Consider the following 22,879-nt stretch of genomic DNA (forward strand, 5'->3'; position numbering starts at 1 on the left):
CGAGATGTTTCCGCACAGAGATGAGAACCAGCTGACCGGTCGCTGGTAGCAGAGGAATGCCATTCAAATTTTGATCGTAAATTTGCAAAAAAAAAATAAAAAATAAGTAGTATAAATGCCAACAGATAACCTAGCGCCCCAAGAATATGCCTCTTTTTGTTCGTACGCCGTGCGCCGGTGCGGAACTGCTTCTGCTTCTGCTTTGGTTCGTCATTCGATGCTGCGTCGTCATGTCGCCCTAGTTGTTGGGCAATTGGCCATCTAGAAATCGCAGAAAAGTAATAAAGCCCGTCTCTTATCTTATCTTCTCCGTACTTCCCACGGTATCTCACCAATCATCTTGAAATCATCGGGCATATCCTGTGTGTCAAGAAAGATGAGGCATCGCCTCATGCGTATTTCTTGACGTTGGCCTGTTGTTGTTGTTGGCGAATCGATCTACTCGTCCGCCTCATTTTCCTCCTCTTAACTGATAGATTCCCAATCCGTAATGGGACGTATCCACTCATAATACCACACACTTGGACTTGCTTCGGTCCTTGTTCCTATTTCTGTGTCTTTCGTCTCGATCGCCACCCCTTGCATCTCCGTTGCCTGTTCGCGTCCGACCGCTCGATCTTTCCGAGGGGCGTGATGCTTGTTGTCGCTGACGACGTAGGATCCTAACAACATCGTAAAACGCCTTTTCAACGTTGATGCAATTTTTGGCCGAAGCTTCTACAAACTCGCAACCGAGCTCGCGGGCGAGAGCATGACCTTCTTGTGTCGAGACCTCTCTCTCGGTGACTCGGTCGCTCTTGTTGCCGACAAGCATAATGGGCACGGGCAATTGCGGGTTTGCAGCGGAGATAGGGGACCCGGGATAAGACGGCGATGAAGCGCACGATTCTTTGACTCGTTGGATCTGATGGTGGAATCGTTTGATGCGAGTGAAAGAGGATCGTGATGAGATGCTGTAGACAAGAACGAAGCCTTCGCCATCACGAATCCATTGGTCTCGTAGTGCCGTATATTCTTCTTGCCCAGCGGTATCGAGTACTTCGAGCATGCAAGGTTGACCATCGATGACAACCTGCTTTCGGTATGAATCCTCGATCGTGGGGTCGTACTGTTACAAAGGTGTTAACTCAATGTCATCAATAAAGCGGAAAACAAAACTGCCATATCCAACTTACAGTTTCAACAAAGTGCTGCAAACATAACTGAATGGTAAGAGCTGTCTTTCCCACGCCACCGTCTCCCAGCACCACCAACTTGTATAGCACCATTCGGCCGGCCATGATGATGGCGACGTCGAGTAAATCGACAAAAGGTAAGAGTCGATAAAAGAGGAGAGAGATTGGGTCTCGAAGGAGAGAAACACGACCCAAGCGACCGACGGACCGGAGAGGGGGAGGGTGGAGAAAAGAGGGGGTGGTCGGTAATGAGGCTCACGAGATGCAGTGTCGATATATCCAAGGTGGTTGGAGGTTGTGAGGTCGAGGTCGTCTTCACGGGTAGTAAAACAGAGACGAAGGGTGATGAACGGAGGAGGGGGTGGCTTGATGGAGCAAAGAGCTGTGACCAAGCGAAAGCGGCGGCAGTGGCAGTACCAGTAGCAGCACCAGAAAACGTAATGGAGGCAGGTAGGTACGGATACTGTACTATAGGTATGTATGTACTGACTTGTAGCGGCGGCGGTGGGCGTCAAGGCGTCAAGGCGTCAAAACGAGGCAGCTGGGAGGGCGGAGGGTCGAGGGCAGTGCAAGGCAAATCAATGCGTAGCGATGAATGCAAGGCTCAAAGACACGAGGCAGGGCGCGGCAAGGCAGCAACAGACGTCGACGAACAAGCGCCAGTGGCGAAAAAGGACCGCACTGGACTGGTCGGGTCTGGTAATAACAGTCTGTTGTGAGTATGTAGTGTCAATGTCGGTCCAAAAAAAGAGTTGGGAGTGGACAAGAGAGGTAGATGTTTGGTCTAGGTCTAGGTCGAGGCGTAGACGTGGAGCTGCTTGGACACTGACTGCTAAGGTAAGGTAAAAGGTAGGTAGGTAGTGGAGGTATGGAAGGTGAGTTACTACTGGACTGGAGGGCAAATGGAGGAAGTTGGCTTGCTCTTGGGCTGTTGAATTGGGACTGGGAGACTATCGAAAGCCCACCCCAGCCCACCTCCAGTCAAGCTTACCTTAGGTGGAGAACCCTTTTTTTTTTCTCTTGTCTTTTTTTCTCTCTCTCTCTCTCTCTCTCTCTCTCCCTCTCCCAACCTTACCCAAATGCTTGAACATAGTGGTTCTTTCACTCAGTGCTAGCAGGCCCTTGAAGGTGGGTGCCCTAGACTCCCAGGTTGCAATTGAGGCGGGGCGCCAGGTTTTACCAAATACCTGGGTGAGAGGTATCCATGCGATGGAGACGCGGCAGCGGTACTCTCTTCCTAGGACCCAGAGGAGAGGCTAGAGGTCCTTGGAGGGGTTCTCTAGGTTCTTTAAGGGGGGATCAGCAACCAGACAAGCCACTTCACCATGCAGACGGTCTGGTACCTTGCGTGGAGGATTTACATTGACCAGAGGTACTCCCTTTTCGACTGTGCACGTTTACGGATAAACCTACCTAGCGTGGATGGGGAATGCAGAAGCACACCCAAGATCAAAGATGCCTATCTCATTACTCCAGTCTAATCCTGTCCTTCAATTGCTACATAACCCGTCAAGAACAGCAAAATAGGGGATTCGTCGCCGTGGATCAATTGACGAGAAATTCCCCTGCAGACACGCAGCTTGGCGAATACCACGAGTTACCCAAGTCCCACGAAATGGAGCTGCCCTCGCCATTCATGGGTAGGATATCGGTTCGGTGGGTGCCCCGAGAAATGGGAGAGCGAGGGTGCTGTGCTAGGCTCCTGATAGGCGAGGGATGAAGCCGGAATGGCGAAGCGGTGGACGAGGGGCATGCCCTGGTCACAAAACCCGCTGTTGAGCGACTCCATTTCCCTCACCTTGTGGTGTTTATACCCAGCAACACCCAGAAATATTCATTTTGTTGTCTGCCGTACCTATCGATTAGTTGGAAAGCTGTAACATGAAAGCGCCTGGGACTCTCTTTGTCTGCTGCAACAATGCGGTTTCTTGATCATGCTTAAACTCAAGGATGTTCGGAACCCAAACCCAGATGGGTAGGTATTGTCGATTTCTCCAAGTACCTACTTATCAATCCGGGCCGTTTTAGGTTGTATGAAAGACTTGCCCTTCTGCCAGGTACATGATTGAGTGCCACCTTCGTCAGTGATGTGACCTCTGTTGCGGCTATTATTTGGAGTTAACAGTACTATAAAGTAGTTATTCATCGGCAGGCACCCGGGAGCCCGGGTCACGGCTCGGTTGTGTCGCGGCGGGCGGACGACTCGACCGGATCTAGGCAGCTTTACCAGGTTTGGTCTTGGTCCGTTGCTCGTACTGTAGAAATGGAGTGAATTAGAAGACTGTTCCGTGCTGTTATGCGGTGTTGCTGGGTTGTGACAGTAGCTTAGCTGAAAGAACCAACATGAACTTGACCTGGCTAGGACAAGAAACATGCGTTGCCTGTGCCTTTAGTGGTTTGAGTGGGGAATTAAAGGATTTGTTGTCACTGTCGTAATTCTACTCAAGACTTTTGCAAGATCAGTGTGCGTATGGTGTAGATGCGTTGACAATGCACCTTTTTGTTGGAGCTTCCACCTGAGATTTGTGATGAAGGATTTGATTGATCCAACAAGTTGCAGTTGGTCGTATTCATCGGCCGTCATTTGGCAATCAATCGAGAAAGAAAGAAAGAAAGCTGGAAACGGTTTCCCGGACTACCTTCTCTTTTCACAATGGCTTCATATTCCTTTCTTCCAGTTCTCTTTTGTTCTGTCTCTCAAATCAGCATCCTTGTTATTCTGTGGTCGTCTGCATGCTGCTGCAGCCCAGCCCACACACAGGCCAAGCGGTCGCAGGACGGGCAAGTGGTGTGGTTGTGTTCAGAGGGACAGGGTCCTTGTCTCCCCGGGAAGTCCAGTCCCATGGAGGAATAGTCGTATTTAAAGAGTGGTCGACCAGCCTTGGAGAAAAGGTGGTGGCCTGTGCGGAAGCCGCTCCCAGCTCCGAGCTCCCAGCATCCATCAAAGCTCTCGTTTCTTTCCAGGGAGCTTCTTCCATGGTAGCAAAACTGATGAAATTACCTCCACTAGGTACTGTTCCCGACAAGTAATCTGAGCTACCTGTGTACCGACAATGATACATTTCCTTCCATTTTATAAACACATGCTCTCTGCCAGTCAAAATATGCACATTACATCTCCACTAATCGCCCAGCCATGCCTTGAGAGAAACAAGCATCGCCAGAGCACCAAGCCCCAAGCATTTCCAGAGCCGCGCTTGTCGAACTCCCAGTGACAAGTGACCGGCATTGACCGTCCTTTCCTTTCGGGTTCTTTCAAGGGACCCGGCGCTACTGTACGGAGTACTAGGACGGGATTCCACGCTCCTACAAGGCACAGCGAGTAACGCCTCTGGCTGTTGTGCGTTGCGTCCCGTCTGCTCTGGGGTATTTATACCCCTGTCACTTGCTGATCTCACTCATCGGCAAGCTTTTAATTCTCCACCGAAATTCTGAGGTTGGAGAGAGGAGGAAAGAGAAGAGGTTGGATTTGGAGAGTCGAGCTGGTTGGGCACCAGACGAGTGGACCAGCCTCGGGAGAGGACAAGACGGAATCAGGTCTGTTGTGCTGAAATATAATTAACGAATGCGTTTCGGCGATTTCAGTTCTCACAAAGGCTTATCAATAATAACTAAGTTACTCCGTAGAGGACCCTAACATCTAGACCAGATTGGCCGACCGAGTCTTTGATGCGCCAAAATCAACGCCAAGAACGTTGCTCATATCTTTGCTTTTTATTTCTTCCCGCTAACGGTTTCCACGGCTTTACGTAGTAAGACACGGCAAAACATTATTTGCTTTTGTGGCCTTTGACGATAGCATCAACATCATGTTTTCCACTGTTCAGATAGCAAACAAGCAAGCGGACAAACAGCAAATCCCTTTTCACTACAAATCAGGTAACCCCAATACTCACTGCATCCTCTTGGCATCAGCTAGTCAGTCCACCACGTAATCTTCCAATCTTCCGAAACATGACTGCCTGCCCTTCTAGAGCAGCATGCCCATGTCAAATGCTACATACATGGGTTCAATATTTCACCCTTCTCGGTATTCCATAGAGACCCTGCTTTTTTACCGGACTTTCATGCTGGAGACGGACAAAGACAAGCTTCGGACTACAGCCTACCTGCGCATACGACAAATCGGAGATGACGGTGCCAGAGCATCATCAGTCACTCACTCAAATACGCGATTTGATGGATAGATCCATTCGAGTCTGGACACCTGATACTAACACAAGAATCGAGAAGCGGCGCCGCCACTTATGGTCTCTGGGAATTTAAGCGTCCGCGGGACCGGCGTTTATCTTACCTCGTCACGCCAGTCAGGGACCCTGCTCGTGTTCAGTTTTCACAGAGGCGACAACTAGGTCCACTGCATGGCATGGCAGCTGGGACATTCAGGGGCTTATGAGCCTCAGCAATCTCTAAAGACATGATGCTTGTTCCGTTGGCTCGGAACGAGTCCGTCACCTCTTGGAAGTGATATCTGCACTCACCTTACAGTATCAATCTCACTGCATTTTCCTGAAAGAGGATGCGCGTGAAGCAGTTGAGCTTGCTGACAGCATTGACCTCAAAGTATACCACCGTGATATGGTGTTCCATATCACGCGAAGCTTCGTTAGAGTTGCCAAAGTTTTGCCACTATCGAACTTCTCTCAATGTGGCCAACGTTCAATTAAACAATAACACGACTGGATTGGCTATCTTGGTGCGCCAAACACTCCAAGACCAATCTACCCCACACCCTAAACGTGCCAGCCGAAAGCTTCTGTAAGCGTCTCGATAGCTACGTAGCTCACCAATTCCAGTTCAAAAGCTCTTATTATAAAGTCGACAGGATCAAATAAGAAAAGAAACTAACACAGAAACTTATTTCCAGATACATCAGTTCTCATGTTTCGGGCACGGCTCGATGGCTTCCTCGTTTACTCTCCTCCTAGCTCCATCTTAGCTCATGGCTCTCGGCCCTTGAAGCCATCACGGATTTTGCACACCCTACTCGTGTAGGACTGATTGACACCCCATGGATACATTTTTCCGATCACACAGTTGGATAATTTCCCAGTCTCTATTTCGATCCGAAAACGCCATGAAAAACCCAACAAGCCTAGTTTAACAGGCTTGACTTGCGAGGGAAACTCGTATGTTGTCGGGCCGTTGTCATCTATGGGGTAGTATCAACGTTTCCCCAGACTTTCTGTAGGTGCAGCTCGTCGCCAACCGAATATTGGATATCATTGGCATCTGAACGATAGCCTTGGTGGATATCAAACCCAAGACCGGATATCATTTGCCCTGTTGTGTTGGCCCTGTGCTTTGCCGCCGGATGCTCCTCTTCTTGTTGCTCTCTGGTACATTGTAAATGAGACCGACTAACTTACGGCTGTTCGATCCGTTAAGCCCAACCAGTCACAAGCTGTGGTATCTGGGTTACAGGTTCATTCGATGTGAGAACAATCTCACACCCATCTTCGCGGGCGGGCGGGATTTACCAAGCGAAGATGGTTGGATATTGGCAGGGTTGAGCCGTTCAGAGACAAACTCTGCCTGGGATTGAATACTAACATAGACTATATGCTCGTACTACAAGAGCCGCAAAACCAGGTTTCAATAGGGCGTGTCTAGTTTAATGGCAGACTCACTTGTACGCTTTTGGCCTCTCTGCCACCTCGCTTCAATCGGATGTGCCGTAAAACTGCTTATCCCAATGGCCAAAAGTTCAGTTCCAGCGCTTTCTAGAGATAGATGCAGACTGGGCCACGTATTTCTCGCTTGCTCGGGTTCAGCTAGGCGGCTGAGATCACGTATACAGAATTGGCTAGAGCCGAAAACACCAGCTTCATGATCGTGAGGTTGTTCGAGTGTCACCTGTATCGAATTGCGTTCGTGCCCTGGCAGGTTCTGACGATCGGCGTTTGTGTGATGTACTCGGATCGTATGACTATAAGCAGGGACCTAACGATCACCCTCGTTCATATACGCTGATCAAATAAATCTCATGCTATTACTAGAAACAGAAGTCTTGTGGATGAAGTCCGAATTGGGAGTCAATGCACGTGAGGTCATATGGCTCCAAATAGCTTAGATGAAAGCTTCTATGATACTAATGATAGAACAACGATGTTATGTAATGATCCAAGTGGCTCTGGGTCGAGAACGAGGCAACTCCGAATTCATGCTACTTGGCACTTGAATGACCAATAACAGCAACACCAGCTGCTCGAAACTTTGCAACTATCTCATGCCAGCTCCTTAAGTCTCTGAGCCAAAGCCAGAAACCCTTGATCGTCCTCCGTGATCCAGATATCGACCCATTCTTTGGCCTTCTGGTACCTTTCGTCCTCCTTGTCCCAGGCTTCTTCTTGGGGGCGTTCGACATAGACGGTTCTCAAACCACAGGCTCTCGCTGCCTCTAGATCGTTGAGGTGCGCTGCAACCATAGATACCTCATGGGGCTCCAGTCCCAGCTCGCGCACAGCACCAGAGTATACGGTCGGGTTTGGCTTGTAAGCCCTGAACTTCTCTCCCGAGAGGAGAACCTGAAAGCCTAGGTTTCCAAAATCGTTCAGGTCTCTGAGTAGCGAGACATTGCCATTGGACAAGGTGCTGGTTTTGTATGTTTTACCAAGCTTATGAATACCATCTGAGGAGTCATCCCATGGTGTCAAGCGATGCCAGACGAGACTCAGGGATTCGATCTCAGTTGGGCTGTATAGATCAGCTAGATCCCATGCCTTGAGAAGCTCGACTAGACTGTCGTGGTGATGCTGATCAATAGTCTTCCAAGTGTGTTTTTCCGGGTCAAAGCCTCTTGTGAACTTCCCATATGAGTTCCTCCACTCCTGTGCGAAGCGGCCCCAGTCCTCTTCGTTGAGCTTCTGAACACGAGTTTTGACAGCTGGATCCAGATCGGAGGAAGTCTTGCGATAAGCCCGGAGGGTGAGTTCCTCGGTTACAGATGAGCGCCAGTTGACGACAGTGCCGAAGACGTCGAAAGTGAGGGCTTTGACTTTACTAAGCGGCGAGATTGCTCCTGGTGACATTCTGGGCGTTTGGCGCGATTGTAATTTCTTTGTGTATTGTAAAGAAGTTTTGATCTTGTATTGATATGAGTGCAGTAGTGTTAGGTGTTTGCAATACCTCTTCTGCAATGAATACATATCTACCTATTATCTACAGTTGCCAGTTACGTCACATGATGCCTACGCCCTTCGATGACAACAGGCACGAGTGATGATGGTGAGAATTACCGAGGCACTCAATGCGGGAAAATGGATATCACAGAATCGGCGCTGATTTGCACTGTAAAAGTGAGGGTAAGGTATGATCATTCAGCATATTGCTTGTGATTGCACAACTGAAGTCGTTGTTGTCTAGGGTACGCTCAGTCGAACGTCCGTGAAGCTTAAACACCACATCGTCACTCTTCAGTCGTCCTTCGAGCTATAACTTAACCCTTCCCTAAACTATAGTGCTTAACTTAAACAAGACACGTTATTGTTTTGTCTTTTTTAAGGACAGAAACACACTATCCTTGCCAACTACAATCATTATCCAGTGACATGGAGGAGTATCACGAAGTTTGTGTTACACTAATCTGATCAAGCCAGGCGGTACATCGAAAACAGCTTTCCGAAAGATGGAGAATACTCCTGCAAGGCAGAAAAGGATATTAGAATCGTGAGGAAATATATCAGAGAGACCCTAGATATCAGAATAATTGCCGGCTCTTGCAGCATTGCATACGACGCGACAGCAATTGCGTATAAAGAGTATGACCTATTCAAGACTGCAGGTGATAGGAACAGCAAAAACTAGGCACAAAGAATGAAACTCATGGACAATATTAGTTTATATGTTTAACGTAGTTTGTGGCTACCATAGAAGTAACTGATAGCCATTAAAAGGCTTATTATACAGTTCCGAACTGACTTCATTATGGATTGACATACATGTTTTCCTCATAACCATTGTGCTGTCACCCATAGGCTTCTCAAACCCCATAGAAACAGCTATCTCGTTCAATTGTCAGCTACTTTTGAGCAGACTAACCGTCCATAACGGATTATTTGATTGCCACAAGCAACTATCGGAGAAAGAACATAGACAAAACCGTGATCTCCAGCATGGCTTTTACTATGCGATACAAAATATTATACTGTACCACCGCATTGTTTGGCGACACCGCATGATGCAAAGCAGGTTACACCACACTATCGCTCTATGTGGTTGTAATCAGCTCGAATTGGCAACGGTGTGATGTCTCAAGCATGGTAGCCATTTTACCACGGTTCCCATCAACGCAGCCAGTTTACGGATTCACTCCTATATTCCATGCGAGGCGTAGAGGAAAACGTCCGACGTTTCAAAGGTTTTTGCACAAGAAGTAGAATGGGTGCCATATTAATCGCTTTCTAGGTAATGTTTCTAGGTAATGGACTATTTATAATAGCATTTGTTATGACTGCATTCTTCAACCCACGCCTCGTCGACTCGCAATCTTCGGAAAACCAGGAGGCTACCCGAGAAAGACTGCATTACTAGCTGCAGCTATGGTTGCACGAAATATTGCTGCGAGGCATCAACGGGCACATCTAATAAGCTTGTATAAGCACCCCCCACGTGATATAATATATTTGATATAACTCGCCACTTTCCAGTGTGGATAACAACTACCTGCTTCTCCTGCCTATCCTCAGTTGTTAAAGGTATAGAGGAAATAGGGAAGCAACTGTACTTACCACCTCGTTAGTTTGCTTTATAAACTCATGAGTAGTATATCGATGATATGTGTGGGACATGTACCCACTCGTTGCTCTATGCACTGATGAGATATTTGCAAGTAGTTGTTGAGTAGTGAGTTCTATGAGATCAAGGAAAATATTTCAGGAACCTTGAGCCTTAACAAGATCCTATCTCTAAGAGTTCAGTCTGGTACATGGAGCAGTTCTTCCTAGGAGCATCGGTTTAAGGGTCCCAGACAACAAAGCGTAGCCAGCTTGTTGCATAGGTATCGTTAGAAAGTTTGATGACCATACGATAATGATGCAGTTTTGACGAGTATGTCGGTGAGTTGTTTCCTGTATATTCATATGGATCATGGACTTATGAATTGTGAGCTGTGATATCCGTGAACATTAGTCTACGGCTGCTAAACTGGATACATAACCCATGTTGAGCATGTAGGAGACACCATGTATCAAGTTAATTGAGCTGCTTCTTTCTCCGCTGTTCAACGCTTGATTGCATCCGTGCCCCGAGGTACGTGGACCATGTCAAGTTGCTTTTTCTCCGAGTCGTATCATATCACGCCCATAAGACCGAAAGTCAAATAAAGATTAAATTGTCACATGAACGAACTTCTTTGCAAGGCACCACTTGCCAATTATCTTGCATACGTAGTATGTAACGACCGGCTGACACGATCGGTAGAGCACCAAGGAACGTATCCGTGAAGTGCCATCCGTCTTTGGCTGCGTTGAGACTTCAGAACCAGAGTACAATGCATATGCACCTTACTTGTATTTTGGTTTTTGGGTACGTGGCCGATTCTTTATGCAGCTAAATACATTCAGAAGTGCCATTACTACTGTTGCGTTCGGATTCACCGTGATGGACCAGAGCAGTAACTCAGAGCTTTGTGTTGAGCTCATGATGTGTCACGGTTAGCGAACCAGTATCATCATTTCCATGGTTTTAGAGGCCTTTTGCAAAGCCGGAAAGATCTGGCAAAGGTGACGAAACTCAGCTCTGGAAAGATTACCGGCTTCGCTTTGCTTTTTCTGCGGCGTGGCTTGGTTCTTGACATACGAGCAAAACCATGTGAAACTTGAGAAGACGAAGCGTTGTGACTGACCAACATATTCTGGAGGAGGTGGTCACCATTATTCTTCCAAACCGTTCTTTAAATTGATCGAATATGTATGTCTATTCTCGTCGTGTATGACGAGAATCCTTCTTCCTGGAGGTTACGTAAGAAACAACTCCTGTCAATGTGCGTCAAGCCAATGGTAAAGTAGAACGCTAAATCGAAATCCAACAGCCTTGAACCCGCTCCTCCCACTGAAGGGATTTGGCCTGCCTAGCCTGCATGGGTTCACCAGTAAGTACTCGAATACATGCTCCGTATGTATAACAACGTAGAATCAGAGTCCATGTTGGCCCACGTTTCTGACTGAACTCTCCATCACCCGGCAATGAAGCCGCATGTTTCATGTGGTAACGCGGCGCCGTCTTAGCGTGTGAGCCACGGGGGATTTGCAGGAACGAACCATCCTATCGGCGCCATAAACCCTTGGGGCGTTGAACTCGGTTAAGCCCAAGACCCAATGCAGCAAGGAAGTACTAGCCAGACAGAAGGATTATGTCTTGAATACCGTTTGCTTCCAAAGAGAACGCCACATTGACAATGTCAATCTGAACAGGAGCAGAGCTGAGAGCAAACATGACAAGGCCGATGACGGAGAGCACTTAAGGCGTCTCATAGACTCTGAGCTGCTTTGTTCATCAAGGTCGAAACGGGCCGCGCCTCAACTACTGAACCGGTAGCGGTTGGGGCAAAGTTTAATGATAGTAGTTCCTAGAAGCAACACGTTGAATCAGTATCTGGGTTCGACAAGTCTTGTTTTCGTAATTACTCCCAGGCATGTTTGTTAGGCCATCGATAACGCCATGAGGTAGTCGCGCTTTGTTTGGTGTTGGGATCCAGCGCCAACGTTCTAGTTAGCATTGGAAGAGGACAAGATCATCACAGAAATGGATTATGCTTGCGTTACTGTGTTTGCACGTTTCTCTCTCTGGCCCGGAATCAACGGGTGGCCTGTATTGGCGAGGCAGATGGTGACCGAAAGAGAGCCGGGGGGTACGGAGCACCAGTTCGGTAGTTTATTGGTACAAGGGCTGATCTTTGCTCTTGTGGGATTCATATTTCTCACTATGGAGACTCTATCTTGGGAATAAGGTGTTGATGCCTAACTGATTGATTGAAGAACGACATTGAGAAATACAATAAATAGTATAGTAATGTCGCTGGCCTTTACCAAAGCAAGGAGTCCTGCTGTGAGAATGGACTTCGTTCCCAATTGTTGACTATGAATGGGTTAGTGGTAATCAAAAAGTTTGCTTTTCAGAAGGCAAATAATCAAAAGTGAATCCATTCAAAGTGGAGCAGAAGCCGGGGCCCTGAGCAGTGGTCATCTGGGGTGCAGCTCGGTAGGAGATTGATTTACAATTGAATGTTGCTATGCTGTGCATGTATCAGAGTGATCAGACACTTGCCAGGGTGTAGATAGATGCAATGATTCGCAAGATGTGATGTCCTTCATAGACGGTACTCATCAATGTGAGAAAGCCTGAAGCTAAACCTCGGCGATTGAAGTTGTTCAGGTTTCGTCTTGATTGAGGACGATAGCCCCCACTTTCACGAGTAGCCGTTGGGCAGGGGCATGATTGTCGTCTTGACATGTCGGTAATTCTGTCCATACATGAGATAGGCTGGGAGGACTCTGAGTGACGTTAGAGATATTGATGGATCCTTACACTCTCCCGATCAGTATAAGTCGAACAGTCGAACAGTCGAACATGTTTGCATTTGCACATTCAGCCAGTTCAGAAAGAAGCAGCCATAGACCAGCCAGTTCGACACAGTCACGCTTGCACACAGCGTCATTACCGAGCCCATGGGCTTGTTTGCCAGTTCGACCCTGGAAGAAGTGGTTCGTGCATTGCTCGTCCCGTAAGCTAGGAATCTTCGAGTACCATGTGTTGGACCAGGCGTTGGCCTTGATTAGAGCTATATTGCTAGCCTCGGAGTAAATTGCGTTTACAGCACTGTCTCTGTGCCAGCATAATCAGAACAAGTCATTGCTTGCTCAAATCGTTAGTTTGTATCGCGTATATCGCTTACGCCATAGCTCAGAAACCGTTGTAAAGTTGTTGCTTGCTTCCAGACTTGCCGTTGCAAAGGAGGGAGTAAGGAACTTCCATGTTGTTGAAGATCGACGGCTCCAGCGTGGACGTCTGGGGGCTTCAAAAGGTCTGAGTGTGATAGCCAGGGATCAGATACGATACTCCTCCGACCATACAGTAACTACAGTACTTACATTGCTATGTACTCCGTAGGATCACCAGCATTCATCATCGATGAGAAGAGAGAGGAGATTGGACATCCAGCAAGGCCAACACAAAAAGCATGGAACTCCTATTCGATCATTGGATATCCTTGGAAATATGCAGGACCAATATTGCGGCGCCACAAGGGGGGCCCCTAGGTCGTGCATTAGCTTTCCCGGGGAGGACTCTTTAGCTCATCATAAAGGGGGGTCCGATGTTGGTCGTGTCTTGCTCATCTAGCGGGGTTCTGCGAAATGTGTTAATGAGAGGTTATTATTAGGCGAGAGCAGATGGATTTTCCTCCTGTGGTTTGCTGTTTGAGGCTTGAGCTGACTTGATTACGTGAAACCTCAGGCGGCATTGGGTATAAACGATTTACACGGATCACCTTCCTTCCGTCTGCCGGTGTTGAACTTCAACACCGAACATTAGTACCGTTCCTGCTAAATTACGTTGTCATACCTAGTTACCTAGGTAGATAAGTAGCTTTCAAAGAAGAACGGGCAGAGGCACAGCATTTTGAGGAAAGTGAGTTCCTACATTGGTACCTCGGTCGTACCAACTTTCCACAATGGAAATGAAATGATATGATGGAAGGCCTCAGTCATCAATTCCCTCAACGGTCGGCCCCTACTTCAGGAAATAAACGTTGTTTCAATGTTAACTCTCAGCTGCATCTCCTCAACTGTAAGCACACTCTTCAGCAAATCACTTGTCTTCTTCTTCTCGTTGTGCTTCCCGGGACCCGTTCCGCCAGCCAGGCAGGCCCAGGATGTACATAAATATGCCAGTGGAATTGCAGTCAACTTGCTGGCTGCAAACCCTGCCCTGCCTAATCACTTTCACAATCGACTACGACGTGCCTGACCGGGATGACTTCTCTTGGGACAACTAAGCTTCATTAGGCCAGGCGACCTGGTAGGGACGGGTCGAATCGAGAGAGGCGTTGATGGGTGTCCACCAGTCTACGGCACGGAATGGCCTAAAGTCAGTTATGACCAAGACCAGGCTAGACCATTTATGTTTGTTTGAGCTGACGAGAAAAATCACTGCAAGACCTGTTGGTCAACATTGCTTTGTTTGTTGCGAGGGTATGTCATCTGAGTTATGAGATATCGAGGTCGACGTCCAAAACTCGCTATCGCTCACTTGTTGTTGGTTTCTGAAATAAACGTCTCCTTTTCGGCATCACCCCCCTTCCCAATCCCTCATGAAAGCGTCCGACGTTGACACTGCTACCCTCCATCTTCCTCGTCAACCGATTGAGCAAGCCTCGTCGACCCTTAATCAAAGACAACCAAGTCCGATTTCTCGGGCTCTGTTTGGATACCCCACCTCCCGTCGACCACCAAGTGGACCATTCCTTTTTTTGCTCAAACTTTGCAAGGCCCCCATGCTTTCGCAGCAGCCCGATGTTGGCCTGTCTTGGTGAAAGACATGCAGCGTATGTTCCTTGTCCCCTCACTCGCCGCTGTCACCTGCAAGGCTCTGCTCTCTTGTCGTAAGCCATTGGCCTGGTTTAAGTGAACGCCTCAGAAGTGGATACTTAGCAAGGATCTGGTCTTCTGCGCCCGCGTGGGCCTTAATCACACATTTGGCCCTGGGGACAACCCGCGTCACTACTACCTACCTACCTTTGGACCCTCGAGATTCTCGATCGTCCATTGAACATTTCTTATCTTTCCTTTCTCGCCGTCATCCTCGTGTCCTTGTCTTTCGGTTTATTTTAGTCTCTGCTCGTAACTGCTCTGGGGTCTTACTGCTGGTGCTGGTACTAGCTTATGATATTCTTATTTTCAATCTTTGCACCGGTTCAACCTTCATACGCTACTCACATTTCTACGGCCTCCTGTCAGTCACTCATTGTGCTCGATGCCATGGCATTGCGTTAGTCTATATGCTTCTGAGTGGGCAACGAGGCTGATTCAAAACGCCAGTTGCTTGCTTATGCTGTAAGTCAAGACATGTTTTGAGATTGTGGTACTCGGCGCCAGTTTCAAGTTCTTCCCGCCGTCGCATGTATTCCTCTTGCGATTTTCCAAAATCTATATGTTCATTAGGATGTCTCGATTATCTGGAGAATTGCCGTAGCTAACACGTACATGCACAGTGATGGTGGAAATTACGTTACGTGATAGACAACGTTAAGATCATTTCTGTCAATCCTTGAGCGCATTTCTTTCCTGTCACAGACACTCCTTATTCAATTTCGAGAGTATACATTTTCGAATGTGCACCGGTTTGCACGGGTGCATCCACAAGTCACCTTCTACGGCAGTCTTTGAAACGAGGCTTAAAATCACCAATCCAGCTCGTTGGATAGATTCACAGGAGTCATTGAACGTCGATAGCTGCAAGGCTACCCACTGTACTCCATTATGGGTGTCTGGGAAACAGATGACGAGTATCTCAGTGGCCCGGCTGCTACTTCGCTGCCAACGCCTTTGGATACTCCCTATCGAACTCCTTCGAGAGCATCAAAGAGGTCCCGGCGCTCGGTCACACCGCCTGGAAAGGATGCTTCTGCAGCTCAATTACCAAACGAGACGAGCTCTAAGAGATCCTCACGAAATATTCCAACCGACGAAACCATCAGTATTCTCGATCCCCGACGTTTCACACCAACTCTACACGCCAACCTAGTCTCCGAGATCTTATCTCTTCGCCGAGACCAGGAGGAGAAGACGAGGCAGATTGAAACTCTCGAAGCATCCCTTCATGCGGCAAAGGAGGAAAAAGAGTCAGTGAAACAAAACCTCACTGAAACGAGTAAGGAGAGCAGGTCGCTCAAACGACAACTTTCCCTTCTCGAGGGTGGATCTTCCTCTGCATTAGGAGAACTTGCTCGGGAGAGAGACGAGGCTGCCGATTCTGTCGCTGATGCGAGAAAGCGACTAGAAACTGCCCAAAAGAAGATCCGGGCTCAGGAAGAGGACTCACAGCGGGTTCACGAATTATGGGCACAAGAAAAGGATAGCTGGGAAGATGAGAGGCGGAAGTTCGAGAGGCGAATTCATGTTGCAGAAACCCGCTTGAAGACTGTGCTTGATGAAGTCGCCGCATATCAACAAGCCCAAATCAACAATGCTCACGGTGGAGCTAATCATGGAACAGGCAATGGCCATTATAGTGAAGTCGATGAAAGTGGCCGGGAGAACGATGCGGCTAGTGTAAGGACCATGAGCATGACTAACAGCATCCGGTTTTCCATGACGAGTGGCACTGGGATAATGAGGCTGAATGGAAACTCTCTCGCTGATGAGCTCAACTTCGATGATGAGGATGAACAAAGCGACTTTGACGGCCGGGAAAGCGCCATGTCAAACTACGCAACATCATTCCACACTCGTAATCTCAGCCGCGACAGTCCTGTGAAACGGTTCCATGCTCGAAACCAGAGTTTGGAGAGTATCAAGAGAACTGGAAGTGTCACCCGGGGCAGACTTTTCATGAATCAGTCAGTGCCTGAAGCCCTGGAAGATGAAGAGAACGAGGGGAAAACTATCTCTGCAGCAGTTTCTGTGCCAAAGGTTTCGTACATTGACACAGGAATCCAATACTCGCCGCCACCTTCACCTAAGCTGCCTCCTGCGAAGCCAGCAACGCCCGAGCCCCGTGCTCCTGCTAAGTTGCCTGAAGTCGAGTGTTCGCCACGAGGCGATGGCGAGATTGAAGCAAACCAACGTCGGAAGCGTGTTCACCCCCCTCTCAACATCGAGCCAGCAGTAACTCGACGACTCATGGTCTCTAGCTCTGTCCAGACAACAGAAGAGCCGTTGCTGCCTCCGACTCCTAAGACGCCCAATTCGCCTACTCGGCCACCGCCGCCGCCGCCAGTACAGTCTCCTGTGATCGAAAAACCCTTGATGATCACATCTTCCACCCAGACTGAAGGCCCACCCACTCGTCCACCACCCGCTATTCCACTTGCTTTGCCATCACCGCCCCCTCTTGCAATTCCTAGTATCAGCGTCCACCCTCCTACCAGTCGCCCTAGCACACCTAAGGAGCCGAGATTGCCAGTCCTTTTCAAAGATTTTGGTTGTCAAGTTGCCCTGCCCTCTTCATCCTCTACAGCCGAAGCAGCGGTACAGACGGAAGGCATACAGACTGACAAGCGAATGGCACTTCTTCCACCCCATCTTCAGCCCTCTGCCATTTCCTCCCGGCCTACCTCACCAAACCCAACGTCTGGTGCGGACACAACAAAAAGCTTCACACCTATCCCTGGCAATGTCCCACCACGGAACCCGCGTCGACTCAATAGGCAGAGTTTTAGCGATCAACCTTCCTCGCCAATTTCTCTCCCTGAGGATGACACCCTTCATGATGCTTATCCTGGCAACAACGATGATGGCCCTCTCTCCAACCAGAAAGCGCCAGTGCGGCGGCCACATCGCTTTAGTAGCCTCTTCGCTGGCTTTGACGGAGGTAGCTCTGACGAAGCAGACGACTTTGGTGATGTAGATTTGAGTGATTTGGAGTACCGAACTGCATTGTCTGCACCGCGTCCCAAGTCTATTTCAAGTCGTCCTGGTAAGCGTAGCTCAACTGGCACGACTGAAACCAACGGCACAATACCCACATCTCCTGAACAGATTACTATGCGACAGGGTCCTCGCGTTACCACAGAAATCCATCACGCCTTTACGACCAAACCTGGAAGAGGCTTTGAGAAGGGCCCTGCTGCCATGCCATCCAACCGGGCTAGCGTTATGCGAAAAGCCGCGATGATTCAGAATGGTATTGCCAGTCATCAAAGTCAAGGACGGGCGAGGAGTCCAAGCTTGCCTGATAACAAAAACCCTCCCCCATTCCCGATCCCCACAAGAGCCAGCTCTAGGAACATGCCTCCAAGTGCAAGTGCTCCAAGCGATGGTCAGAGAAGCCCAACTCGAGGTGATTTCTTCCAGCGTCGTGGATCAGGTCGCGTCTACCGGGCAGGAAGCGTACGAAAGGTCAGGTCTGCCGCTGCATTACCGCGCAACCACCGACATCGTAAGCAAGGCAGTCGATCTTCACCTCCGCTGTCTCCTTCTACTGAAGCCCCTGAGAGCCCGGGTCTGCCTCCATTGCCCAAGAATGACATTACAACTCCCCGCACTCGGGCTCGTCATAGTGGTCAATTTAGACATCAGCATAAGCTTTCTACCAACACTGATAACACATTCAATACATTCAACACTTACAATACTGGCAACACGCTCAATACTTCTAGCACTGATCCGCCCTTCAATCCGAGCAGCCCTCAGAACACGAGTGTAGTCGATGCCATCGCACAGACCATGGTTGGCGAGTGGATGTTCAAATATGTCCGCAGAAGAAAGTCGTTCGGCGTCGCGGAGAGCAACGGCAAGGACGATACCGGCAACGATCGCCACAAACGATGGGTTTGGCTTGCACCTTACGAGAGGGCTATCCTTTGGAGTAGCAAGCAGCCGTCCTCTGGCAGCGCCCTAATGGGTAAGGCTGGCCGAAAACGTAAGTTGCTTACATCGATTCTACGAATGATACTGACTGGCGAACACAGTGACTATACAATCTGTCCTCGATGTTAAGGATGATAATGCTCCACCGAAGGGAGTCTCATCAGTGTTCAACCGATCAATTCTTATTTTGACACCACAGAGAGCCCTCAAGTTCACGGCAGATTCTGCTGACCGGCATTATATCTGGTTAACAGCTTTGTCATTCCTTGCACATTCATCACAGGCAGTCCCCGAAAACATCTCTGCACCACCGCCAATACAACAAACGCCACTACCAGAGTTTGAGGCTCCCCGGCCCAAATTGAAACGGGGCGGAATTAGAGACTCCATCCGTCTTGCCAAAGGCCGAACAGTTGGTCCTCGTGCTGGACCACCCAGTGTTCCAAGTATCCCAAGTATCCCCAGCGCGCCCTCTTCACAACTTGGAGATGTCACTAGTTTTCCCGTTACGGAATCTGTAGGAGGCTTCTCAAGTACACACTCTCGAGAAGACTCAAGAGATGCTGCAGAGCCCCCATTTATACCACGTTTCCACGATAGAAATCAAGGAAACCAGGTCAACGTCCATGGACGTAAGCGAAGCAACACAGGCGGTCATGTACCGCCGCCGCTCTCTTTCCGGGGCTTCTCTGGACCCATTGGAGGTGTTGGCCATCACCAGTCCACTAATAGTACTGCTGGTAATAGCACTGGAACCGCAGGTTCTTCTGATATCTATCAGTCCCAGGCTTCGAGCAACGGAACTTGGGCAATGAGCCAAGCAGGCTCACAGCGAACTTCTGAAGCATCTTCACGACCAAGCAACTTCTTTGATGCCATTGGCACTGTACGAATGGAGGCCTTTATCAGTCCGCTAGCATTTTCTCAGTTCGGCGACTACCCGGATGAACAGGACGAATTCCGTCACTCACTTCGCAGACGAAGTAAAGAACAACGAAGACGACAAAGCCGAAGTCGACATCGAGATAGTTATAATTCTCGCAGCACCCGTGCAACACACGATGACTATTACCATGGAAGCAGAACTGCCGGAGAGGAGGACTATTTCCGTGATGATCCCTTCAAGGGATTCTAGCATCCATTTGATTCCGCACAGTAGCCACGACGGCAATTTATCACTTTCATTATATTTCGCTTTCTAGGTCATGTTCATTGGTTATGGCAGAGCTTTACGCAACATTATACCCTCTTCTGTATAAATACTTTGGGATCGGTTTAAGAACTTGGCCCTCGCGGGCTAGTTAACAATCATTATGTGTGGAGTTTTGGTATTGTCTTTCTGCTAAATATTGTGTATACACTGAAAACCAGGGAAGATGTAGAGGCCGTGGGATTCGGAGGTTGATAGAAGTGAGGTAGATGACGTGTCAACAGAGAAGCGGTTCAAAGAAGACATACAAATCAGTCCAATCCGGCTCAAAGAAAACCAGGTTGGTCTTGAAAAGTAGATAGATAAAGGTAAAAATAGCCTAGCTCATCTTGACAGTTGTCGCCTCCAACTGATGTGTGACTTTCGCTTTGGACCTTTTGCTGCTACGTTGATGGATTGAAAGACGATTAAAGTATTCGTCATAACTAATTTATATTTTCTAATATTGATTGTCTTACGGTTTGATGGACATAATCATGTACAGTTGAGAGAATGCCCCACTGATGAAATTTCCCACTTATTTACCCCGCGATCATGGTGTAGCTCTTCAAGCTTCAGTATTTTCTCTTAACTTACCTACTAGGTACATAGAAGTCAAACAAGGACAGGACCACGTTTCCTCGCCTTTTACTGCAGGATATATCAAGAGTCGATACCTCAGACTACCTGAAACCTGCTTTCTGACTAAAGTCCAAGCCAGGCTAAAGCTAGTCGCAGCAGTCATGGACAACCCCGTGGCAACGGAAACTCTTGAGCAGGTTCAGACACGGCATCGTCGTGAGCTCAAGGACCTGCAAGGCCGCATAACGGGAAAGAAGAAGAACGCCACAAAGAAGACGCGGAAAGGCGTAAATGACGAATGTGCAGAGATGGAACGTCAGCTACGTGAAAAGCAAGCCACCGAGATTGCCGCTTTGAACACCAGCGATGGTAACAACGGTGATGAAGACGACAATACCGCTGCCGAAGCTCAAGACCAGCCCCAAGAAGATAGCCTAGTGGAAGAGACCGAAAGGCTCGCTGTTTCAGAACCGGCACAACAGCAACAGCAGCCGGGAAAGAAGCGCAATCGTCAGAAAGAGCGGCTTGCCCGACGTGCTGCTGAGCAGGAGGCTGAGGCGCAGCGTGCAGAAGAGGAAGCGTCCAGTATGACCAATCACCGAGCGAAGGAGAGCGAATACATGAAGTCGACGTTTGAGAAGCATGGGCTTGTGGAGAAAGATATTGCGCCTGATGGGCATTGTCTGTTTTCAGCGGTGGCGGATCAACTCGGCCAGAATGACATTCCCCTCGGAGAAAGGGATGCCAAGGAACCAGCATACAAGACGGTGCGACGAGTAGCTTCAGACTATATGTTGGAGCATGGAGACGACTTTGCGCCGTTCCTTGAAGAAGACCTCCAAGGCTACGCTCGCAAGATGCGAGATACTGCTGAATGGGGTGGCCAGCTTGAGCTCATGGCGCTGGCACGGCAGTACAAAGCGGAGATCCGAGTGGTTCAAGATGGACGCCTCGAGCGTATTGGTGAGGAAGAGGCAGCCGAGTCGGGCAAAACATTATGGCTGGCATACTACAGGCACGGCTACGGCTTGGGAGAGCACTACAACTCTCTCCGAAAGGCACCATCATGAGAGGGATAAGGACATCACTTTTGTTCTGGTGCGTACATCGGCGAAAGATCATATGGTGGTTGTTTGGTATCGAGACGTAAAAAAGAAGATTTGGTGGCCAAAGTATTCAGTCTGGTTATCGACTCCAGACCGAGAGGAAGTCAAGCACTGCGCCATCTGGGCTGGTGCCGGCCTTGTGCGTCCGAGTTGGTTTGAGAAGACTCAGCCGATGTAGGGCGTCGGCCCAAGGTTTTGAGCAAGGGTCTTCATGAACGGTACCGTCGTCGTTGTATGCAATTTCTTCGCCAGGAGCTGCTAGGAGGGCTTCGTAGAGCTCTGGAGAGACTCCCCACGGGGGCCCGTTGGCGGACATGGGTTTTGTCGAAGGGAATTCGAGACAGACGAGGCGACCATCGTGAGAAAGCAACTCGGTCATGCGCTTGGCCCATTTTGGTCTTGCTTCGCGAGGCAGAGCGCATAGAAACTATACAGTTAGTTGGCTTGCTGAAAAGTAGAGGCGCCCAGGATATGTATCAAGCCTGAGCTTCAAGAAGCGGAATTACCGTATAATCGTAGATCAGGTCAAACTTGCCATCAGCACCAGCACCTTTGGCCCAATCTTGTCTGAAGAAGTCACCAGTAATCCAGTGAATCTTTCCTTTATCCAACCCATCGACGGGTTTGTATAGACCCTCTGACTCGGCTTGCTTTTGGTTCCTGATTGCCTCCTCCTTTGCAGCAGCACTGAAGTCGAGGCCCCAGACATCATAGCCCCACGAGCTCAAGAGGAGAGCATCATGACCACGTCCGCAACCGGGGACCAGAGCCTTCTTCTTTTCAATAGCGCCTGTTGAATCCCGGAGGGGATGGCCGCGATGATCGTGATGTTGGGAGGGCGGTACGAGATCGGGTCTTTGAGCGAGGAGGTCATGAAGGGCAATGGAGGCGGTTCCGCGGTCCCACGGTGTTAAAGCCTCTCTCCAGCAACTATCCCACTTCTCGCCCTGCTCTGCGAAAGGAACAGTCGAGATGCGGTCTTGTAAAGGATTTTCGGTAGCCATTGGCGCTTATAGGGATACGATAGCGAGACTATGTGGCGGTGACGGAAGTTGAAGAATAAAATTTCTCGATTTGGGGACACAACCTGAGTCTTTAGATAGCGTGCGTTATGAGGTGAGGGGGAGGGTCCTGCCGGCTCGGGATGGATCGATATAAGTTCGGGATGGAATAGGATGGTGGGGTTAGACAATGACGAAAGAGGGACGTTTGTGGGGAGCTATGAAAGCTGTGGAGGTTAGCAATCGATATCAGTAATTACAGAGATATATCTTTGTATGAGGTAAGTAATGTAGTTAA

The 22,879-nt window shown here is 48.9% G+C and overlaps 7 protein-coding genes across 7 annotated transcripts; 3 read left to right on the top strand and 4 right to left on the bottom strand.

Moving 5' to 3' along the window:
- Positions 1–505: 505 nt before the first annotated feature.
- Positions 506–1,280, bottom strand: BKA55DRAFT_592917 (ras family-domain-containing protein; the record flags this gene model as incomplete). Its single annotated transcript, XM_046195466.1, has 2 exons — positions 506–1,108; positions 1,176–1,280. 2 exons carry the CDS (start codon positions 1,278–1,280, stop codon positions 506–508), a joined length of 708 nt encoding a protein of 235 aa, XP_046051240.1.
- Positions 1,263–2,313, top strand: BKA55DRAFT_325429 (uncharacterized protein). Its single transcript, XM_046185697.1, has 2 exons — positions 1,263–1,625; positions 1,672–2,313. The coding sequence occupies exons 1-2, from the start codon at positions 1,424–1,426 to the stop codon at positions 2,019–2,021; spliced, it is 552 nt and encodes a 183-aa protein (XP_046051241.1). The 5' UTR covers positions 1,263–1,423; the 3' UTR covers positions 2,022–2,313.
- A 723-nt stretch (positions 2,314–3,036) lies between these two features.
- On the bottom strand, positions 3,037–3,729 carry BKA55DRAFT_325306 (uncharacterized protein). Its single transcript, XM_046185696.1, has one exon. The coding sequence runs from the start codon at positions 3,547–3,549 to the stop codon at positions 3,178–3,180; it is 372 nt and encodes a 123-aa protein (XP_046051242.1). The 5' UTR covers positions 3,550–3,729; the 3' UTR covers positions 3,037–3,177.
- Positions 3,730–7,156: 3,427 nt separating this feature from the next.
- On the bottom strand, positions 7,157–8,388 carry BKA55DRAFT_564727 (HAD-like domain-containing protein). The gene has a single exon (XM_046192508.1). It carries the CDS (start codon positions 8,321–8,323, stop codon positions 7,403–7,405), a length of 921 nt encoding a protein of 306 aa, XP_046051243.1. The 5' UTR covers positions 8,324–8,388; the 3' UTR covers positions 7,157–7,402.
- A 7,264-nt stretch (positions 8,389–15,652) lies between these two features.
- BKA55DRAFT_507939 (uncharacterized protein) lies at positions 15,653–19,838 on the top strand (the record flags this gene model as incomplete). Its single annotated transcript, XM_046187376.1, has 2 exons — positions 15,653–18,755; positions 18,805–19,838. The coding sequence occupies 2 exons, from the start codon at positions 15,653–15,655 to the stop codon at positions 19,836–19,838; spliced, it is 4,137 nt and encodes a 1,378-aa protein (XP_046051244.1).
- A 797-nt stretch (positions 19,839–20,635) lies between these two features.
- On the top strand, positions 20,636–21,544 carry BKA55DRAFT_688684 (uncharacterized protein; the record flags this gene model as incomplete). Its single annotated transcript, XM_046199251.1, has 1 exon — positions 20,636–21,544. The coding sequence occupies one exon, from the start codon at positions 20,636–20,638 to the stop codon at positions 21,542–21,544; it is 909 nt and encodes a 302-aa protein (XP_046051245.1).
- Positions 21,545–21,659: 115 nt separating this feature from the next.
- On the bottom strand, positions 21,660–22,584 carry BKA55DRAFT_688685 (S-adenosyl-L-methionine-dependent methyltransferase; the record flags this gene model as incomplete). Its single annotated transcript, XM_046199252.1, has 2 exons — positions 21,660–22,007; positions 22,087–22,584. 2 exons carry the CDS (start codon positions 22,582–22,584, stop codon positions 21,660–21,662), a joined length of 846 nt encoding a protein of 281 aa, XP_046051246.1.
- Positions 22,585–22,879: the final 295 nt, after the last annotated feature.

Source organism: Fusarium redolens (genome assembly GCF_020744475.1).
Source record: "Fusarium redolens strain MPI-CAGE-AT-0023 chromosome Unknown BKA55scaffold_6, whole genome shotgun sequence".
NCBI classification, from domain to species: domain Eukaryota; kingdom Fungi; phylum Ascomycota; class Sordariomycetes; order Hypocreales; family Nectriaceae; genus Fusarium; species Fusarium redolens.